At 33.6% G+C, this 21,850-nt stretch overlaps 1 protein-coding gene across 11 annotated transcripts in view; it reads left to right on the forward strand.

Annotated features, from left to right (window-relative positions):
* Nucleotides 1-21,850, forward strand: part of LCORL (ligand dependent nuclear receptor corepressor like) — a 162,848-nt gene that overhangs the window by 50,024 nt on the left and 90,974 nt on the right. For 8 of the 11 annotated variants that reach the window (XM_059164808.1, XM_059164798.1, XM_059164826.1 and 5 more), the window contains exons 3-4: nt 2,664-2,743; nt 3,617-3,746. In XM_059164808.1, the coding sequence (XP_059020791.1) occupies nt 2,664-2,743; nt 3,617-3,746 (210 nt within the window). Of the gene's footprint in view, nt 1-2,663; nt 2,744-3,616; nt 3,747-5,641; nt 5,689-17,370; nt 18,072-21,850 lie in introns of those variants that run through there. The other 3 variants (XM_059164862.1, XM_059164870.1, XM_059164817.1) reach the window with 3 other exon arrangements.

Raw genomic sequence — 21,850 nt, forward strand, 5'->3', positions numbered from 1 at the left:
GAGGCACCCTACTATTAGATTTCATTATGACATTACCTTTTATTAATAAGACTATTCTGGAAGGTACATAATTTGACCCTTTTGAGCTTATACAACTTCATGTATTAAAATTGCAAAATGAGAGACAATTTATTTTATGGATATCTGATTTATTGTCGTATTTTGCTTGAGAAATAATCTGTTTTATTATAGCATTTACTTAACTTTTACGGCATGAAAAGATAACCTGGACAGAGAAATCTGGCCTTGAGTTGATTTTTTAAAATTTATTTTCCAATAAAAAAATAATATATCTCATCATCATTTATTTGGACTCAAAATCAAAAGTTCCATAGAAGTATTATTAAATATTGGTAAGTAAAGTTGTAGATTTTTTACCCACAAAATTTAAGAGCATTTATATAATTGTTGATTATTCAGGGCCATTTATTTAATCACACAGGCATTTATTTTAATTAATGTTTCTTTGAAGAACTTCTAAATAACTAAAATAAATGAGATAATCTCAGCATACCCAGTTTTATCTTACAACTGGTAATTGTTTTAATTATTCCAAACTTGTTGTTCTTCGATTCAACATATTTATCACTAAAGCTTCATGAAATTCTACAGTGGTTTTTCAAAAATACCTCTTCTCCAGGACTACCAGCTATTTTTAAAAAATTCTAATGCTGGATTCCCTTCATATCTTTTATTCATGAAGCCATAATAAAAAAGGAGTAAGATTTCCTTGATCTATCAAATTGTTATGCTTAGCATATGAGTCAAGTTTTTGCACAATAATACGGCCTAACAAAAAGCTCTAAAATCTATTGCATCCTTATGGGCAGTCTGATTCACTGGGCTTCAGGGATCACTTCTGATGACTGCCGGTCCAAGTCTGAAAGAGTAATGGCTATGTGGGGCAAGTTCTTTTCCATATTGGGTGGTTGAAACTCAAGATAACTGGGGCAACTTGCCATACCTTTTAAAGCCTCAGCTTGGAATATATATTGTCACTTTTCCCACATTCATTCTACTGATGAGAAAGTTCTGCCTTCCTAGTAAGAGACATTGCAAAATTCCATGTTTAAGAGTGTGAATGTATTATTCTATTATAGTGATAGGTCAAAGGATTGAAGAAAATTATAAACCTAGGTAACTACAATTCTGGGTTTTTAATTGTATAGATTCCTTAAACTTTCTGATTTATCAAATCATTTGCAAAATAGTGGTCAGCTTTCTTAAATTGGTATATTAAAATTATCTGTTTTCTGCAAATGACCCATATTAAATACATTTGTGATTGTGCAGGATTTAAAAATAATGACTGATGACCCTGCTTTGTTAGTAACTAGCCTTTGGATGGTGTTTTATAGTTTATAAAATATTTTCACATTTTTTCATTTGATCCACGAATAAGGTGGTGGGATCATTATTTTACAGATAGGAAAATTAAAACAAAAACTTCATAACTTGACAGGGTAACAACTAGTACGTTCTATTCCAGTTGGAGACTTTAAACCCAGTTATCTTTCCACTACCCTTTGCTGGGTCCCATTGGTCCCATTTCCTACCATTTCTAAGTTTGGATAATATTGGGAATATTTCTAGACCAGGGCCCAAACCGAAGGGAGCTATTACTACACTCTTTATACTCCAGCAGATTACATTATCTTCTATTTTGACTTGTATATATCTCAATTGATGTAAGAATTTCTTGGGGGCTGGTCCTAACTGGTATTTATTTATTACCATTCTAAGAAAAGGTAAGCTTATTTCCTGCTTAGTTTAACAGAAACATGTATTCAACTTATTTATTTTGAAAGTATGAGAGAAAATTACTGTGGTATACCAGTGCTTTTCACATTAGTACCCATGTAACTGCCTCAGATGATAATTGTTTCATATATTGGAGGTTCTATGTAGGATTTATTTGGGAAAGGAACTTGAGGGGAGTTTAGTTTGAAAAATCATTGTACCAAGTATAGTTAGGTTGACAGTGTTGTTATATTGTCATAAAATTTCCTCATCATAAAATGTTTGTTTTACACAAACTTTCTAATATAATAGTTGGATTATATGAAACATTCTTGTGAAAAAAAATTCAGGTTTTGTGTGGAATAATATAGCTTGTTTACCTCCCTTTTATTTGAACTCTTAGGACACCATCTTTAAACAATGTAATAAAAATTTGATTTGACTTCTTAGCTATGGATTTCTACTTTTTTTTTAGGAGCATTTCATTTTCTCAAATCTGTGGGGTTTTCTGGTGTTGTACTCCATTTGTCTGTTTTATGTTGCTTTCGTGATGTGTAAAATTTATTTTTCCCCATGCTTCCCTATTTTGATTTTGTTCATAGTGTATATTAAAAATTAGTAGGTAATTATAAGTTAAATCTTTTAGAAGACTAGATGATACTTAAAACCCTATTGTTAGAAAATAAATTTATAATCAGCTCATTGTTCTTGCTTCTTTGTCCCATAATAATGCAAAATTACTCTCCTTACAGTCTTCTCTGTTTATTTCTTTCTAGATGTCATCTCTTTAATTTTAAAGTTAGGCCTTCTCCCCTTACTATTAGTAGTTAGTTTTTTTTATGAGTCTTTGCTGTGGAGAGTGGTAATTTTATTTGTTTTAATAAAGTTAGTGTATTTAATGAGTATTTTTCCCTCTTTTAAAGACTGTGAACCAGAAGAGCTGACTGACTGGTCTATGGATGAAAAATGTTCATTTTGTAACCTACAGAGAGAAGCAGTCAGTGTAAGTTTTAGTGCTATGAAATTATTTCTGAACTAATTGCACAATTGTAACAGTTTTTTTAATTTGTTCTGAAAATTGGTGACTTACAATGGAAATTTAAATACTTGATTTTGGTAATGAGAAGAATATTTTAAAGTCTTATGTTAGAAGGCTAACATTTAGCTTAACTTGCAGGTGAAATCACAAAACACTCATCCTTTTTGCTTATTTCACATTTCTTCCTTACAGCTCCCTGACTCATGAAGTTCAGTTTAGATCTGTTTTGTATTTAGGTAGGCAGTGTTGAGCTCAGAGCCCTAGCTTGGTTTGAGACCACTCTATAGTCTGATTTCTTAGGAATCTATAGTTGGGAGGATAACGTGGTACTACTTTTTAGCCTTTTACTTTCTTGAAGTCTTCTGGATATCAGAATTATTTCTTGTGTAAATGTTTGAATTGTGTCTACTATAAACGGGCATAAACTAGACAAGCAGCATCTTCTTGTATGGCGTGAAATCCTAATTCTTTACTATTGTGAGAAAGGCTGAGAAGAAATGAGAACTGGACCCATTTAGTCAGATTAGTGGGTAAACATACCTACTTTGTTGTTAAAACTCTCATTACTGGCATGCTGTATAGTGAATTTATTTAGCAATGTATTTTATCTATACTCCTCCCCCCCTTTTTGGGCTATAGTTTGCTGAGAAATAAAGCTAATTTGATATCAGAGCTAAATTTCTTTTCTCCTGACTCCTGTCCCAAATTTTATGTTCTCTCTCTATAATTTGTTAAATAGAATAAATGAACATTTAGATAATATTTTTTGGCTGTTTTTAATGGAATCACATGTGTAATTAAAATGGATTGTTTTATGTTGCTTTTTTATAATTTTAGGATTGTATACCATCTCTTGATTCTTCACAGTCAACCCCAACGGAGGAACTATCATCTCAGGGCCAGTCCAACACTGAAAAGATTGAATGCCAAGCAGAAAATTACTTAAATGCACTCTTTCGAAAGAAAGGTAATATTGGTATACCTTTTCATTTAATATTAGCCGTAAAGATCTAGACTGTTTGTATTTTTCTCACAAGTCTTTTTTATATGCCAGTCTTTATTCTATTTTTTATTATTTTTTTATCTTTAATTTTTCTTCACATTTTTAGGGACATTAGGATTCTCAGTTACTGTAGTGCTAATCTTCTCTTAGCCATTCCTTTTCACCACTCTTTTCTCAGATCTCTTCCTGACTTTATCAGACATTTTTCTCATCTACTATAGGCAGACAGGAAATTTTTTTATGCTTCTGGTCTTCCTTATTTTGTTGCTGTTCTTAAGACTTCAAAAGTTCTTTCATGTTGAATAAGTGATAGATATACACAAAGCTGTCTTTAGAAATATAACAGTTAAATCCTTTATCAGCCAGGTTGAAGTATATTTGCTGGCTTGGGCTATCAGTGTTTCTTTGGTAGCTTGAGTATGCTTACTTAACATTAAATGTCAAATGTTCTTTTTTGCTTCCTGTCTGTCTAAATTATTTAAACCAAATGAGGCTTGTTTCACTTGTTCCCTTACTTCATACACATGTATCAGAGAGAAGTAGTTTTTATATCTTAGTTACTTGAGAAAAACTTTAGAAATATAGGACCTTCCATTTTTTGTTCTTGGCAATTTCTTTGTTAGTAGAGTGTCTTAATTTTCACCATATAGATCCTTGGAGTGAGTCATGGTGTAGGGGGAATGCAGGTTGGGAGCAGTTACCATTCTGCCTCCCACTTTCCAGAGATCAAGAAAAACATTACTGTATTTCATCTAGATATTGACTTTGCCTTACCCGTCTTTGAAATTATGTTAATATTGGATATTTTTCTCTTAAATTGCTAGCTTTCAGATTTTAATTAATAATGTGGAAAAGAATTTTCATCTTTGAGCAAGGAGGCTTTTGTTTAGTCCTCAGTGTTAAGAGTTCTTTTCTGTGTTGAAATACAAGAATCTGTGATTACATTCATTACATTAAAAAAACCTAAAGTTAAAGGGCGCCTGAGTGGCTCAGTCAGTTGAGTGTCCAACTGTTGAGTTCAGCTCAGGTCATGATTTCAGGGTTATGAGACAGAGCCCTTTGTCAGGCTCAATGCTCAGTGCAGAGTTGGCTTGAGAGTCCCTCTCTCTCTCTGCCCCTCCCCCCAATATGTGTATGTTCTCTATCTCTTTCCCTCCAATAAATCTTAAAAACAAAAAACAACAACAACAACAAAAAAAAAAACAACAAGAAAAACCCTAAAGCTAAGAACTGTATTTTTTAAAGTGCAGGAGACTGAAAATCTCTTTCTATATGTTACTGAAGTGCTTAGTGTTGAGAAATTGGCATTTCTCTTGAAAAAAATTTGAGAGGGAGAGAGTGGAGGCAGGGGGAAGGACAGAGGAAGAGGTAAAGAGAGTATCTTAAATTGACTCCTCATTCAGCAGAGAGCTTGTTGTGTGGCTCAGTTTTTTGACCCTGAGATCATGACCTGAGCCGAAATTGAGAGTCAGTTGCTCAACCAACTGAACCACCCACACATCCCTAGAAATCTTTTTTATCTGAACCAATATTACAAACATTTTGCATTCTTTCTTTAAGAACTTTATAACATTAATTTAGAAAATTTTATTTTGCCAGTGTATTTACATTTATAAGAAGAATTTTGTTACAAACTTCTATCACTAAGAGAAGTAGAAGAAATGTACACATTTATACATGCACACAATAAGTTTCACTCACCTTAGAACTCATTACTCAGTCTCCATTTTCTTGAGTGATTTATAATGGTAGTAGCTAGAATTATCAATAATAATGACCTATAATTTTTGATAGTATGGAGTAACCTGTGCTCCATTGCCCTGTTAAGAGTAATCAGAAAACACTTGGTACTATTTCAGCTGATTCAAGCATCTGGGTCTTCAAGAGGTCTCCTACCAAAGGTTGGGTGAGTGTTCATGGATATTTAGTGACCTCTCCATTTGAAGATAATCTTGGTTTTCTTCAAGATCTTTGAAGGATTTCAGAGTTTTTAAATGAAAGATTCAGAGTTTTTTTGCTTTACTTCGCGTCTTACCTTTGTTAATTCCTTTATTTGTAGTCCAATGTGATTTTCCAGATTTAATTAAACAAGGATTTTTCTACTCATTTGCTTGGTTTTGGTTTTTTTCCTTATTTTCAAATTTTCTTTGAATAAAATCATTTTAGAGGTTTCCAGTATGGTCCAACTAGGATAAGGCCAGAAGGTCATACCAGTATCTTTAACTGATGATAACTCTGTCATTTATTTAGATAATTCTGCTGTTAACTTGACATGGAAATAAAAGGCATAAACACTTCTGGGTGTTTTGAGTAACAAATAAAATGTTGATAAAAGATATTGTTGGTGAAGCTTTTATTTGATTCCTGAAAAGTTCCCAAATTCAGCCATTTTCAGGAATTCTGGTTATTAGTAATGTTAGTTTTATTGATAAGTACAGATACTGATCTTTTGCTCAGTTTGAGGAACATATTATGTTAATCATCTTGCCAAAACATAAAGAAATCTCTTTTAGCTTTATTGTAGCTTGTTTATTATTTCTCCTAACTATGGTTTTAGGATGATGATAATGATAAAAGTAAGCTGTGATTAAGAACCCACTACACAGGATAATGATGATGATTGATGTCATCCGTTCTGATTGAGCACTAAGGATTTTTTACACCTTTTCATTTAATCTGAAAACAATGTTAAGAGATAGGTACTATTGTTATCATTTTAACAGGTAGAGACAGTGAAACAGAGAAGTTAAATAATCTGCCTTTTTGGTTCTGTTACGAACATTTGAGTCCTCAAGAAGTTTTAAAAAAAGTTGAGAAGTGTTCTGTGTGAGAAGCTCCTATATTCTTTTATGTACTAAGTAGGAAAATCTTCCTATTCTCTACTACTTAGCCCCTGGGATTAGAATTATTTTAATTGAATTAGGCAGACTAGAGAGGACTTATGAAAAATGCTGTATTTCTCATACATTTCCATTCTTCCTTTAAATGAACTAGAAACAGTTTTAGTGATTAGTTTCCTTATAGAGTTTAATAATAGGTTGGAGAAAACTTAAATACTAAATACAATTTGCCAACCCCTTGTAATTAAAACCTTGTCAAAAATACTTTTTCAGGGTTAAATAAATAAAATGGGGGAGGGTGGTATTTTAGTACAGAGCTGAACTTTTAACTAGTTTTGAATATTCCTGAGAAATTTTTTAGAATTGAATTCCTTCTAGAGTTTAACCTTAAAATTCTCTAGAGTATAAAATAGAATGAAAATTCCATGATAATAGGCACTTTGTTTTAATTGCAGTATCCTCAGTATTTAGAAGTGCTTGTCATATCTGTCTTGAGTAAATATTTCTTGAACATATGAGAGTGCTAATAAACTGTCCAGGTATCTTCCAGTTTCTCTATATACTCTGGTATTAGTACTTACTTGTTTTATTTGGAGAAAGAAATTAAGTTAGCATGTACATATGGTTTACCTTTCCCTACTTTGTACTAAAGTTTATTGCTGTGTATAGTTTGAATATCAGTCAGTTTGTTTTGAAGTATATAGAAACATACACTTATAGATATAAAATGCTTTTCCAAAGTATCCCCATCATATGTATACTAAATTATTTTGACTTTTAGCTTCACCTTCTCTGATTACTTGAAGCGGTATAAGTTACTGGTTTATGAGTCAGGAAGATGTCTCATCTTTTATTTTTAAATTAAAGAAGGCTACTTGACTAAATTGGAAAGATAGTATACACATAGTAGTTGAATGAATCATACCGCTAAGTATATAATAAAATGAAATCTTTCTTCATCAAAATATATGTTTTCCCTGCTTTATCTTTTATCTCCACACACATTTAGCATTCTTGTAACTCTTGTTCTGTTTTTTTGTTTTCAAAGAGCTTTCCTGATATATTTGATGCAGTTCGTTGAAAGCTGCTATTAACCAACCCTTTCCCCTTAAATTAATTGGTAGCCAGGTTTTATATAAAGTGTTTCAACCTTTTCTGAACACAAATCCTTTTCCTTTTATTTTAAACTCTTAATTTTTAAGTTTTATACTGTATCAAGATATAAATATTAATATTGCTAAGTAACCAATTGGTTATCACCAATAAATAATAAAGCCTAGATTTCTTAGAAACGGGAGTGTTGATCTTTTAGATTGCTTTTCTCTAAATGTAGGTATCCTTGAGCAACTATGTAGATTTGACCTGACTCATTCAGACCCTGAGTTTTTCTTACACAGATGTGTCTTTATGAGACCATTGTGGGTCATACATTGAATTTCTGGGCTGCCTTTTGGAACTCTCAGGAAACTGTACATTAGTGTCATAAAATAATTCACATACTGTTATGGACCATATTCAGAGGTGTTTATGAAAAGATTTGTCATGTTTATGAAAAGATTTGTCATATACCTGGAAGCTATTAATGAAATTCTAAGAAAATACACTTAAAATTATAACTGGATTTAAAAGATTTTTGCATTTCTGGTAAAATCACCTTGCTACTTGCAATATACTATCCATAACAGGAATTAGAGGCCAACTGGCAGGTCACTCATTATCATTTAGATTTTTATCTCCTTTTATCTTCGTTATTCTTGAATTTGAGTCAGCTGTCCTTTTACAAGCACCCATATTTCTACTTTGTCTTCTAAAACTCGTGGTCTTTCATCAGCAAAATCTCCTATATCCTCAATCTTTTCCTCTTAATGTTCCCTTTATTTTATTTCTGTAACTCAGCTCTGCATATTCTTAAAAGATGTTTTTGTAGCCCTCTCTCTTTCGGACTTTTTAATTCTTTGCTTTATGTAATATAGGGTGATACCATAGGCAGGCAAACTCTAATAATCTTATAGTTGCTTTCCCATCATTTATTTGCCTTCATCAAAACCCTGAGCTGCTTCGAAGCATATGACATCGAACTATTCTATCTGCATTATCATGTGGACCTCTACCAGCTTTTTCACTTTCTTCCTCCCAAATATTGTTCCCATCAAGTTCTTAGTGACTTCAGATTCTCTGAATCTGCTAGAGTGTAGCCTCTCAGTTATATGATCTCTTCATTTCCAATGATCTTTTCCTCCATTCCCTTCCAGCCATCTTTATCCGTGATTATTCCTAGACTTTTGCCACCTCTCAAATCTTTCTCTGATTATAATTTTATTCCATTACTCTTTCCCCCTCCCCCTTCCCCCTTTTTAACCTCATTGCAATTTCCAGTCTGTTGATCATGCCAATTTTCACTCTTCAGTGTCTCCTGTACATGACCTATGACTTCACTTCTCTCCTTACTCAGATACTATGGTTGATCACTATGATCATCTTTCATATAAAATCTTAACTCTGTTTCCTCTCGTTTCTTTTGTCATATTTGCTTGTTAGAACCTTACCTGTCCAGTTCCTCATTTATTACACACTTTGCCTGGACCAGCTGAACTTGGCTAGAGTAAAACACCCAATTATGCTCACCTGAGTCTCATTTAGTCAGTTTCCTCTCTTTCAGGTAGTTGTATCTTTTTTAGCTCTCCAACAACTAAAAATCACCCTTTTCTTTTTGTAGCACAATTAACCTTCTAACATATATAATTTACTTATTTCTTTTATTTATTGTTCATTGTCTTTCTTCTTCTGCTAGAATATAACCACCAGGAAGAATTGGATTTTGTATTTTTGTTGACTAACATATCTCAGGCTTCTGACACACAGTAGATAAATATTTTACTAAATGTTTACTAAACATTTATTCTCTGTACTTTTACTGTCTTCATTTCTGAATTCTCCTTCTCTTTTTAACCCATCCCAATTAGCCTTTCTTTCCACTTCACTAATTGTTTTATCAATTGCATTGGTAATTCCATCTTGTACTATTCAAAGGGAAGTTACCAGTTCTCATCTTAACCTTTCAGCATCATTTGATAGAGTTGATCACTTCCTTATTTTGATTTCTAGGAAATCATATTCTTTTAATTTTTTTCCCTCTTTTCTCACATTTTTTTTTTTTTTAAATGCTCCTTGCTGGTTCTCATCCTCTTGACTTCTAAATGTTGAATAGCCCTAGTAATCCTCAGCTGTCTTCTGTTACAGATATATTTTAACTTACTTGATACCCTCATTTTATCCTATGGCATTAATTATGATGTGTGTGCTGATGACACCTAAATATATCTAATCCTAGTCTTTCCTCTAGTTTTACCCACTATCTAATTGCCTACTTGATATATTCTTCATATGAATACTAATAGGTGTCTCAGAATTACCTAAAACAGAACACTTGATTTTACTCCCCTAAAATCTTCCCCTGCTGAAAACTTTCTCATCTTAGTAAAATATATCATTCTTGGGAGACTTGGGTGGCTCAGTTGGTTAAGTGACTGCCTTCAGCTCAGGTCATGATCCTGGAGTCCCAGGATCGAGTCCCGCATCGGGCTCCCAGCTCCACGGGTAGTCTGCTTCTCCCTCTGACCTTTTCCTCTCTCATGCTCTTTCACTCTCTCTCTCAAATAAATAAATAAAATCTTAAATATATATATATATATTTAATATTTCTTAAATATATATTATATATAAATATATCTATATATAAATATATAATCAATAAATTTTATATATATATGACCAGTTGGTCCGCTTCAAAAACTAGGAGCCTTTCTTGAGTTCTCTGTGTCCTTCATATCCACAGCTAACCTTATCATCAAGTTCATTGGCTCTGCCTTCAAAATCTGTTCTAAATCTGGCCACATTTTGTCATTTCCATTCTACCACCCTAATCCAAGGCGCATCATCTTTGGCATATACTACTTATAGAGCCTCCTAACTGGTGTCTCTGCTTCTACGCTTCCCTTTCCTACCAATTCATTTTTATACAGAGAAGGCTAATTGATGTATTTAAAGCCTAAGCCATGGGGTCCCTGGGTGGCTCAGGCAGTTAAGGGTCTGACTATTCATTTTGGCCCAGGTCACAATCTCAGGGTTATGAGATCGAGCCCCGAGTTGGGCTCTGCACTTAGTGGGAGGTCTGCTGAAGATTTTCTCTTTCTCTCTCTTTCCCTCTCCCTCCCTCTGCCCCTTACCCTGCTTGCTCTCTCTCTTTTTCTCAAGTAAATAAATAAATCTTAAGAAGAACAAAGAAAGCCTAAACTAGGGTGCCTGGGTGGCTCAGTGGGTTAAGCCACTGCCTTCGGCTCAGGTCATGATCTCAGGGTCCTGGGATCGAGTCCCGCATCGGGTTCTCTGCTCAGCAGGGAGCCTGCTTCCTCCTCTCTCTCTCTGCCTTCCTCTGTGCCTACTTGTGATCTCTCTCTGTCAAATAAATAAATAAAAAATCTTTAAAAAAAAAAAAAAAGAAAGATCATCAATTTCTCTTTCTAAAAGCTTACAATGACTTTGAATGTCACTTAGAATAAAATATATCAAGGGCTCTAGTTGTGCTTCTTTCTTGATCACATTTCTTGTTGCTCATTCTTTTGCACACTCATGGCTTTTTGCTTTTCTTCCAATGTGCTAACCTTATTCCTTTCTCAGGGTCTTAATATTTGCTGTTACCTTTATCTAGAATCCCATTTCCATAGTGAACATTGCTCAGTCCTTCATAACACTAAAATGCCTCAGCCATCTTATTTATGGTAATTCATCTCAGTCATTCTCTTTTCAATTATTCTGCTTTTTTGTTTGTTTCATCAGACTTTCTTTTAAAGTCTGTTATCTGCTATTTCTAGAATATAAAAACCAATGAAACAGGGATTTTGTCTGTTTTGGTATATCCCCACCACCTAGAATAGTACCTGGTACAGTTAATGCCAATAACTTGATGTAGTGCATGTAAATCATTTAGAAAAGGAATGTTTTGACGAGCAAAGCAATACTTTAATCATGATTGTCTATCCACAGTGTTATAAAATGTGATTCACAGCCATAGCATGTGGAACTTTGCAAAATTTTTAGTGAGTCCTTGTAGGTAACAAGCAAGTGCCAATATTCTAAGATGTTCTAGGAATCAGCCAAAAATACTAAATATATAAGTGCTTCTAAATTCCTCTCAGAAATGTTTAGTCATTGAATTGTTCTTTCAGTGGTTTTGCACAATCCTAATAACATTGTGAGAACATGATTTAAATTTTGGAGAAGCAATGGTTCTTCCCTTTATCTACATATAATTCTTTAGAAGTTTGTCTAAATTATTTCTTTGTACATTCTCCTTCAGCTAAGAAAATATGGTCTGCTAGGTGAGAAGGAAGACCTATTCTCAGGAGAGGTACAACTCTACTTGGGGTCCAGTTTTTTGAATTATCGTCTGTCCTTGGATAATATTTCTTCCCTATACATTCTCTAATATGTCAGATAAACTAGCCTGTATCCAAATACATTATATTTAGTGATCTATGTGTGCTATTCACAACACTTTATAACCAAAGTACTGAATAAGAAAAAGCACTTTTATGTGGAAGTAACAGAAGAACCAATATGTGCTGTAAAACTGTTGAGGATTAATTCATTATTTTTTAAATCTTTTTATAATATTTTTCTGATTTTCTTGAGTAACTCATAAACTCACCAACTGGACTATCACCTCTATGTTCTTTTGTAGAATACTACTAATTTAGTTATTTTTCCCCTCGAGTATGACTTTTTCCAAAGCAAGACCAGCATGTTGGGCTTTGTAAAACATATTTCTGGTCCATGATTAGGGAAGTTCATTTATTTAGCAAAGATCTGCTAAGCTTCTTTCTACATCCCAGTACATACCAGTTAACAGAACACCAGACACATCCCAGTCATCATGGACTTTTATATTCTGGTGAGGGAAAACAAACAATAAGTAAATTGTATTTGTGGTTGAATGTGCATATATGTGTACACATACACACATATCTCTAACACACATGCTGAGTTTGTGTGTGTGTAATGCTGTGGAGACGAGGCAGTTAGAGGAGTTTAGGAAATAACAGGATAGAGGTAATGGTCATAATTTTAAAAAGGGCAGTCAGGTGACATTTGAGGAGATGTAAAAAACAAAAAAACAGGGTAGCAAACTACTGAAATCCTAGGGGAAATACATTTCAAAAGTTAAAGATAATAATTATGAAAAATTATATAGCGATTGCCACTCCCATTCCTCAGTTTTATAGATTATTTTCCTTTTAAACACAAATCTAAAAGTGATGGCATTTTAAAACAGGCAGAGGATTTAGAGATTATTTGTTTCTGTTCCTATATCTACAGAAAAAGGAAAAGTTAAATAAGTTGACCAAAGGACATGTACTAAGTAAATAAGGAAATAATGTAAGATGATAATTACTAGTAGCACTTAGTAAAATTTTTAAAAAGGCATTTTAAAAAATCTTCAGTTAATGGATTATAGAGTTGCCTGGGTGAGGTTTGTTGGTTAAGAAAAGAGATGGAAGCTTTAGTTCCTGTTGCTGCTTATTGGTGAGTAGAACAAGCCAGAGCGAGCTGTGAAGTGGTAAATAGGCAAATTAAATGCCTGAGGTTCATCAATGTCTGAATCCTTGGAAAAGCAATGATTCTTTTTTTTAAAAAAAATAACAGAAAAAAATAAACTACTATAAATGGATGAACTGTTTAAGTTCTCTTCACTTGCAGTTTTTCAACTCCTGGTCACCTAAGATTTTCCCTTGCAGTTTCATTTTTTTAATGTTAGGAGTCTTCTCATATCAATCTAACTCACTTTTAGCCAGAAACATTTTACCTGTATGATTAAAAATTTCTTAAAGATTACCCAATCTTCAAGTATTTGTGGCTCCTTTATCTTTGAAAGATTTTCTCAATCATAAATTCTTTGTTAGCAGTTCTTTAACATTTTCCCTGTCTACTTCATTAAATCTAGCCTCCTTAGCAAAATGTAAAACCTTTTGTTTTATATTGAACATTTCCTTTAACTTCTACAGGTTAACCAAAAAATGCTAGTCTCTTTCATACTTCATTCGTTGTTTGTTGTGATACTTTTTCTGAAGCCTGATTCACTTAGACTATCTTTTTATTAAAACTCTTTCATAAATCCTACATCTAGAAATGTTGAATGCATCAGCACCCCACATTTTATATAATCATACCAGGTATGAAAAATAGAAATCTATATCATGTGGGCATTTATCCACTATTCTAGTTGGTCAGAATATAGCTCCCCATAAGGGACCATGAGATGGGAGATAAATTAATTTACTGTCTTTTAGTAGTTTCTAGTTTTTACACACCTCCTGTACTTCAGAGCATCTCTTCAAATAGAGCATGATTCTCATATTCAAAAAGATGTGTGATTCATAATATGTAATATATGAGATTATAGACCTTAATTGATGTATATACTGTACCTATTGGCTATTTAAGAGATTTTAAAGGATAATTTTGATTCTGCAAAATGATTTTTATTTTTGTCAATTTTAAATATTCTATCATATTCCCTAAGAGTATTGATTTTAGTATATTTAGAACTTTGGAGGCAAAGAGTATCTTAATTTTTTTTACTCTTTTAGTTCCTTATAAATACTGTTTTTTAAATAGTTTTGTCAAAGACATAAAAAACACAGAAGACACTCTTTAACACATAATGAATACATTTACCACTCAAATTTATGAACAGTTAGATTATGCATTTAGGTATAAAATGATGAAAACACAGTATCTTTTAAAGAAATGCACGTTCATGCATACTGCATTCATGTGTATGGTGGAAGAACATGGCTCAGCTGCCTAATGAGTTTTTAAGATACCATATAGCAGTATGGTTCAGGAATATTGCCACATGTCTAGGCAAATATAAGAGGAGCCCACTCAGAAGATGATGCAAGAGTAGTTTCCTAGTCAGTTTTCATCTTCTCAGGTGCTATATTTGAGGTGTCTTTAAGATTTTGCTCTGTGAAATAATATGTGTAAGGTCTTTTTAAAATAAGAACTGATATGTATAAATCATTCAGTTCTTCTGCCATAAATTTTGTTTGTGTGTATTAGATGCTGTGAAAATAAAGGTTTGCTTTTTTAAAACTTTTCACAGAAATCTGCATGTCTTGGAGGTCTACTTTTCTCTGATTTTTTTTTTCTTTTTAAATTTTGTCTCTTTGGGGCACCTGGGTGGCTCAGTGGGTTAAAGCCTCTGCCTTCAGCTCAGGTCCCAGGGTCCTGGGATCGATCCCCATGTTGGCCCCATGTGGGGGTCTCTGCTCGGCTGCTTCCTCCTCTTTCTGCCTGCCTCTCTGCCTACTTGTGATCTCTGTCAAATAAATAAATAAAATCGTTAAAAAACAAACAAAAAAAATTTTGTCTCTTTAAGTTTTCAAGTTCTTCTTGGTATTTTAACTTTTTAAAACTAAGCCATAACATTATTAGTTTTTTGGTTTTTTTTTTTTTTTTTTTTTTTAATTTTAAAAGATTTTATTTATTTGAGAGAGAGTGAATGGGCACAAGCAGAGGGAGAAGGAGAAGCAGACTTCCCACTGAGCAAGGAGCCTGACACTTAGTCTTAGGACCCTGGGATCCTGACATGAGCTGAAGGCAGACACTTAATTGTCTGAGCCACCCAGGTGCCCCAGCTTACACAATTTTAAAACAGTGATTATCTCTGTCATTGTGTACCCAAAGATAGCAGGTTGTTAGATGAGTTTAGAGTAAAATCTACTATGGCAATTTTTTGTCCGGTTTTTTATTTTAATTTTTTATTTATTTATTTTTCTAAGATTTTATTTATTTGAGAGAGAGAGAGAATGGGGGAGAGAGTGAGAGGAAGAGGATGAGTGGGGGAGGGCCAGAGGAAGAGCCAGACTCCCCTATGAGCAGGGAGCCTGGGACTCTAGGATCATGACCCGAGCCAAAGGCAGTTGCTCAACCAACTGAGCCATGCAGGCACCCAACTTTTTAAAAAAGGATGTCATTTTAAAGCATAAATATAGCAAATTGTCATTACCCTTGGAAGTAACACGTCTAAAACTCTTAATCTAAAATACTTAAAAAAATATATTTCTTCTTGATATCTTAGCTGTAGAATCTTAAACCTGATTGCAGTCTGCCTGCAAATTTAAGACATCCCAACATTCTAAATTGTATGGTATTAGAATCTCAGGATTGGGGCCTTTTAAGGGAAAAAAGTAACCTTTTAATGGCCAGAGAAATTAGCCAAGGACTGAAGTATTTCATGTGTACTGAACTGAAATAAAAAGGAAGAGGAGTCTGTTGTTAGCTAAATTTTTCCAGATAATTTTATTCATATACTGTAGTTTTATGAATGAAAAAATCTAGTGTAAAAACCACCTGAATTATAGGTCAGGCACTGAATCAGTCTACAATCTCACTGTTTTATAAAAGGTTGAAGTTCTGTCTTCTCATAATTTTGAGTCTGATATTTAAATGTAATTTTTGTAGAAATAACACTTTATTAAACATTTTCTAACACATGAGCTTTCCTCTCTATCTCATTTAATATGGTATGTAATTCTGTTTTAAAGAATTACCTGTTCCCTATGGTACTTTGGAACTCATTTTTTCTGAATTTTTCTTACTCACCAACATACGAGAAGTCTAGGATTCTAGCAGAGGGTTTTTTCAAATACAGTATTTGTGAAGTGTGGTAAATTACATTATAAATTGCCATCTTGCCATTTTTAGCTTACATATAATTTGAACTGTCAGTTACAGTTTACAGTTTGCTCTTGGCTAGTTGTGCATTTTATCTACAACATGCTCAGACTGTTTTAATAAGGTTTATTAATTTGAAATATTGATTTGTTAGTAATAATTAGCTGTTTCCCCCTGCCTTTTCCATATGGATTTATATTTTTATGGGCATGTATGAATTTTCCTCCTTAAAATGTTTTGAGTGAAGTCTTCTAAAATGTTTCTGTCCTCAATAGAAGGAGCAAAACACAAGCTTTGCAATTGAACAGATATGGATTCAAATCTGTTCACACAGAAACAAAGAATATATTATGTGATTCTGACAAACTACATACCCTTTTTGTGACTTGTCTTTCTCATCTGCAGAAGAGATACAATAATTATAGATATTTATTCTTTGTTGTCTACCCTCACCTACCAAAAACAGTTTTATTAAAATAGAAGACAGTAGTTTAGATTTTAATGCTTTAGTCATTGATACATACATTTTGTGTTCACTAGTAACCTCTGGTGGAAAAAGACTATGGAGATAAACCACAATGATAGAGTTAAATAATTAGCCCAACATCACAGCTAATTTAATGGGAAAAAACTGCAAGCAACAAACTAAGCTGAATATTTCATTTACATTATATTAATCTTCACAATGATAGGGCATTTAACCTGGTAGTACTCTATCATTGTGAAGATTAATATAATGTAAATGAAACATTCAGCTTAGTGCCATATTTAAAATGAACATCCAGTGAAAAGTATTAGTTTCATAGGTAGAATTTAGTTATTCATCAGTTGCATAAAACACCAAGTTCTCTTTACATCACTTGCCCTCCTTAATGCCCATCACCCAGTTATATCCCATCCCTCCTACCCTTCTCCCCTCCATTAACCCTCAGTTTGTTTCCTCTAAGTAAGAGACTCTTATGGTTTGTTTCCCTTTCTGATTTTATCTTGGTTTCTTTTTTTCTTTTCAGTGTTCCAGCATTCATTGTTTACACACCACACCCAGTGCTCCATGCAATACGTGCCTTTCTCAGAATCCACAGTCTCTCATGGTTTGTCTCTCCCTCCAATTTCCACCAACTCACTTCTCCTCTCCATCTTCCAATGTCCTCCATGTTACTCCTTATGTTCCACAAATAAGTGAAACCATATGATAATTGACTCTCTCTGCTTGACTTATTTTACTTGGCATAATCTCTTCCAGTCCTGCCCATGTTGCTACAAAAGTTGGGTATTCATCCTTTCTGATGGAGGCGTAATAATCCATTATATATATGGACCACATCTTCTTTATCCATTCATCCGTTGAAGGGCATCTTGGTTCTTTCCGCAGTTTGGCAACTGTGGCCATTGCTGCTATGAATGTTGGGGTACAGATGGCCCTTCTTTTTACTACATCAATATCTTTGGGGTAAATACCCAGTAGTGCAATTTCAGGGTCATAGAAAAGCTCTATTTTTAATTTCTTAAAAACAGTGCTAAAGAAAAGCACTGTTTTCCAAAGTGGCTGCGCCAACTATCTTGTTTTTCTTTCCCTTCCCCTGTGTTCATCTGTTTTGTTTCTTAAATTCCACATTCTAATTTTTCTATGTCCTGTAAATTAAAAAAAAAAAAAAAGATTAGCTTATTGATGAATTTTTCATGCAGTCCTTACTCCCTTTAAAAAGTAAAGTCTTTTATATATGAAATTGATTTAATTATCTTGTATGTGGTACCATGTTAGATCACTGAATAGATAAGTAAGATATAGTGCTTAATTTCAAGGAGACACTTGCATGTTATAGGAGAATAAAAGGAGATAAAACAGAGTAGTTCATGTGCTCTTAATTCACATGTCATCCTTCAACTCCTGTTCTCTACTCAGGAATGTTGAAAGTGAAGACCAAATGAGCCTCCAGGTGCTCCTCCAAGAAATACATGATCTTTATGTTGTACCTTTCCATACTAGATTGTTAACACCTAGAGAACCAAAAATCTATGTGCTTTCTCAATGTCTCTTTTATTACCCTGAGCAAGTAATCATAGTTCTATTAGTCTTGATAACTGATTTCTAATAACTTTGCATCTAACAAAGAAAAGTGTTCTTCAGTTAAACATGGCTCTGTGCCCCTATAGCTATCCCATTATTTTATAGTGTTTTTAAAATACTTTTTTTAAATACTTCTTAATAGTAATTTATTTACATTTTGTTTAGAGTCTCATTCCATTTAAAATGAAAAATAATAAAGTAAAAAAAACATTTGGGAGGGTCTTTTATAGCTCATATTCAGTAGATAAGAAAGAGCAATAATAGTAGTTTTACTAGTTAAGTATTAAGCCTCACACCTCAGTTTAATTTTCTGCTTGTTACTAAACATTAGATATTCTTCATGATCTTATCATGTCCAGAGTATAATACATTTAAATTCTACTATAGGATTAAAAGATGGGACTATACTATGTACTATATACTATATTACCACAGTAGTCCTTATCAAACTTCACTGTTTTAGGATAGTTTTTACAACCTTATTTTGACTTCACTCTGTTGTAAAGTATTGGATTTTCTTTGGTAGGGAGCCTGCTTTATAATACTTTTACTTTTCTAGTTGTTTCTGTTTGTTTTCTGTTTGTTCCCAGGAATGCCCCAGCCTCTAGTAGATCTAAAAGCTTGTCTGGAGGGACACCTGGCTGGCTAAGTCAGTAGAGCATGTGACTCTTAATCTTGGGGTCATGAGTTTGAGCTTCATGTTAGGCATAGAGATTACTTAATAAAAAACAACAACAACAAGTAAATAAGAAACAGCTTTTCTGGAGATGTTGGTATCTCTCTGGGTGTCACAGCAGAGAATTCACATTTGGTGTATTCTACAAACACTGTGCAATAGTTCCCCCATAGTAGACTCTGGACCGGAACTTCTAAGTTCTGTTGAAGATAGCTGTGGGAGGTATAAAGGTATTAATCTAAACAACTACTTTGTTGGGTCAGAGACTGATAATACTTAATTGCAAGTGCCCTAACTGCTGAGAAGCAGAAAAAACTAGCCTGTCATGTGAAATGACTCAGCATTCGAAATAATTTCTACTCAGATTTTTACAACAATATAGACTGTTATGTAGAGAAATATGAGCAGTAGGATAATGTACCTGGAGTAACATGTCTCACTGCATCTCTGTAAGAAGAAAATGGTTTGCCTTTTCTGTTCAGTATCATAATAAACTATTTCATATCTCTAGGGTAGCAGTTAGGTCAGCTGAAAAGACCTATGCCATTACTATTCATCTGTTCTGACCCTGGCTTGCATAGCAGAATATATCAGTAGCTTTTGGTAAGAAGTAGAAGCTGGATGAAGCAGGATGGGAGTGGAATGTCTGGTAGGTAGAATGATTATTGTATTGGCAGTGTGTGGTTATGGAGGTTTATCTAGTGATTCCTAATGGAGATAACATATTTTAAAATCAGTTTAAATACAGTTGTGATTTATTTTAAGGGAAATAACTCAGAAACCTCTGAATCTTTTCTGTCTTACTTTGCTTAACGTACTGTTCTCTGATCTTCCTTACTCTGCTTCACAGTTGTAAAAAATGAAGCAGAAACAGTGAATATAGGATTTTATCATGGCAGTTTAAAAATTGCTATTTTGCTGCTATAATTTCCATGATACTGTTTCACTGAGGTTTTATGTCTTTTAATTCTATTTCCTAATTCAGGGATTATTAACCTGAGGTATTCCTCCAAAAGTTCATGGATAGGATTTCATGGGGGAAAAAATGACATCTTTATTTTCACTAACCCCTACCTGAAATTTAATATTCCCTTCAAATATAAATATTGACAATAAACAACAGTAGTAATAATACCTGTCCCAGCAGTAAAAATCATAGCTCTTTCCTGGCAATATCTTATTACAATTTTCACTACTTTGGAATTATGTAGATATTAGACTTAACTACTGAATCTTATATTTTAAGGAATTAAGAAAAAAACATATATAGCAGTATCTCACTTTAAAAATTTTTTGACTGTTTTATTTCAGTATGGTTGGTTTCTCTTCTAATCCTATACTATATATTTGTGCCTTTTTTATATAAAGATTATATTTATTTATTTGATAGACATCACAAATAGGCAGAGAGGCAGGCAGGGAGAGAGAGGGGGAAGCAGGCTTGCCGTGAGCAGAGAGCCCAATGTGGGGCCTGATCCCAGGACCCTGGGATCATGACCCAAGCCAAAGGCAGAGGCTTTAACCCACTGAGCCACCCAGGTGCTCCTATATTTGTGCTTTTAAAATATGACTGAGTACGATCCCAAAGTTTTGGCCACACTTTTTAAACCTTCTCATTTTCCTCCTATGTTCCCCACTAATTAGTGCCATTGATAACTTCCCACTCACTCAGATTAAAGTGTAAGAATCATTTTTGATTCTTTGTTCTTTCTTACTACCTCCTCTGAAAGGGGTTATTAATAAGCTAGGGATTATTAATAAGGCCGCTATGAACATTTTTATAATTTTTGGACATCTGTTTTCTTTCTCTTGGGAAAATCTATAAGAGTAGAATTGCTGGGTCATAATGTCAATGAATATTTATAAATATATTAGAAACTGTTATACCATTCTCTAAAATTAATCATTTTGCTGATTAGAAATGCATCAGAGGGACGCCTGGGTGGCTCAGTTGGTTAAGCAGCTGCCTTCGGCTCAGGTCATGATCCCAGCGTCCTGGGATCGAGTCCCGCATCGGGCTCCTTGCTTGGCAGGGAGCCTGCTTCTCCCTCTGCCTCTGTCTGCCTGTGCTCTCTCTCTCTCTCTCTCTCTGATAAATAAATAAAATCTTTAAAAAAAAAAAATTATAGAAATGCATCAGAATTCTAGTTATTCTGGGTCCCTGTTAGAACCCAACTACTGTTATCAGTCTTTATTACTATTTGATGTAGTAGGTATGAAATGATACCTCATTTTGCTTTAAATTGCATTTCCCTGATAATTAATAATGTTGAGTGCATTTTCAGGTTCATATAGGCGGTTTATATCCCTTCTCTTCTAAGGGATCTGTTCAAGTCATTTGCCCCTTTTTCATAGGGTTGTTTGCTTTCTAGTGTTGACTTGTACATATTCTTTATAAATTCTGGATACAAATCATTTGTCAGAATGATTAGTCATCATTCATAATGTTTGAATAGTGCTTTAATCTTGTTGAAGTGCCTTTTTATCTCCTAATTCATTAAGCCTTGTGAGATTGAAAACAGTTTTAATATCCTCCATGTGGGAGCTAAAGAAACTGGAAGATGAAACTAAGCTAAGACTAAGAAAACTAAGAAAATAGGGAATCTCTGAAAAGTTGAGAGAGGTTTAGCGACTTTCCTTTTTGAGGTAGGCAAATTATCATGTATCTTAAAAGTTTTATGTAACAAATAAAGCCTTAAACACATTTACAAAATGTAATAAAATTATATTTATAAATTCATTATTA

The sequence above is a fragment of the Mustela lutreola genome, chromosome 1, assembly GCF_030435805.1.
Source record: "Mustela lutreola isolate mMusLut2 chromosome 1, mMusLut2.pri, whole genome shotgun sequence".
In the NCBI taxonomy this organism is placed as follows: Eukaryota; Metazoa; Chordata; class Mammalia; order Carnivora; family Mustelidae; genus Mustela; species Mustela lutreola.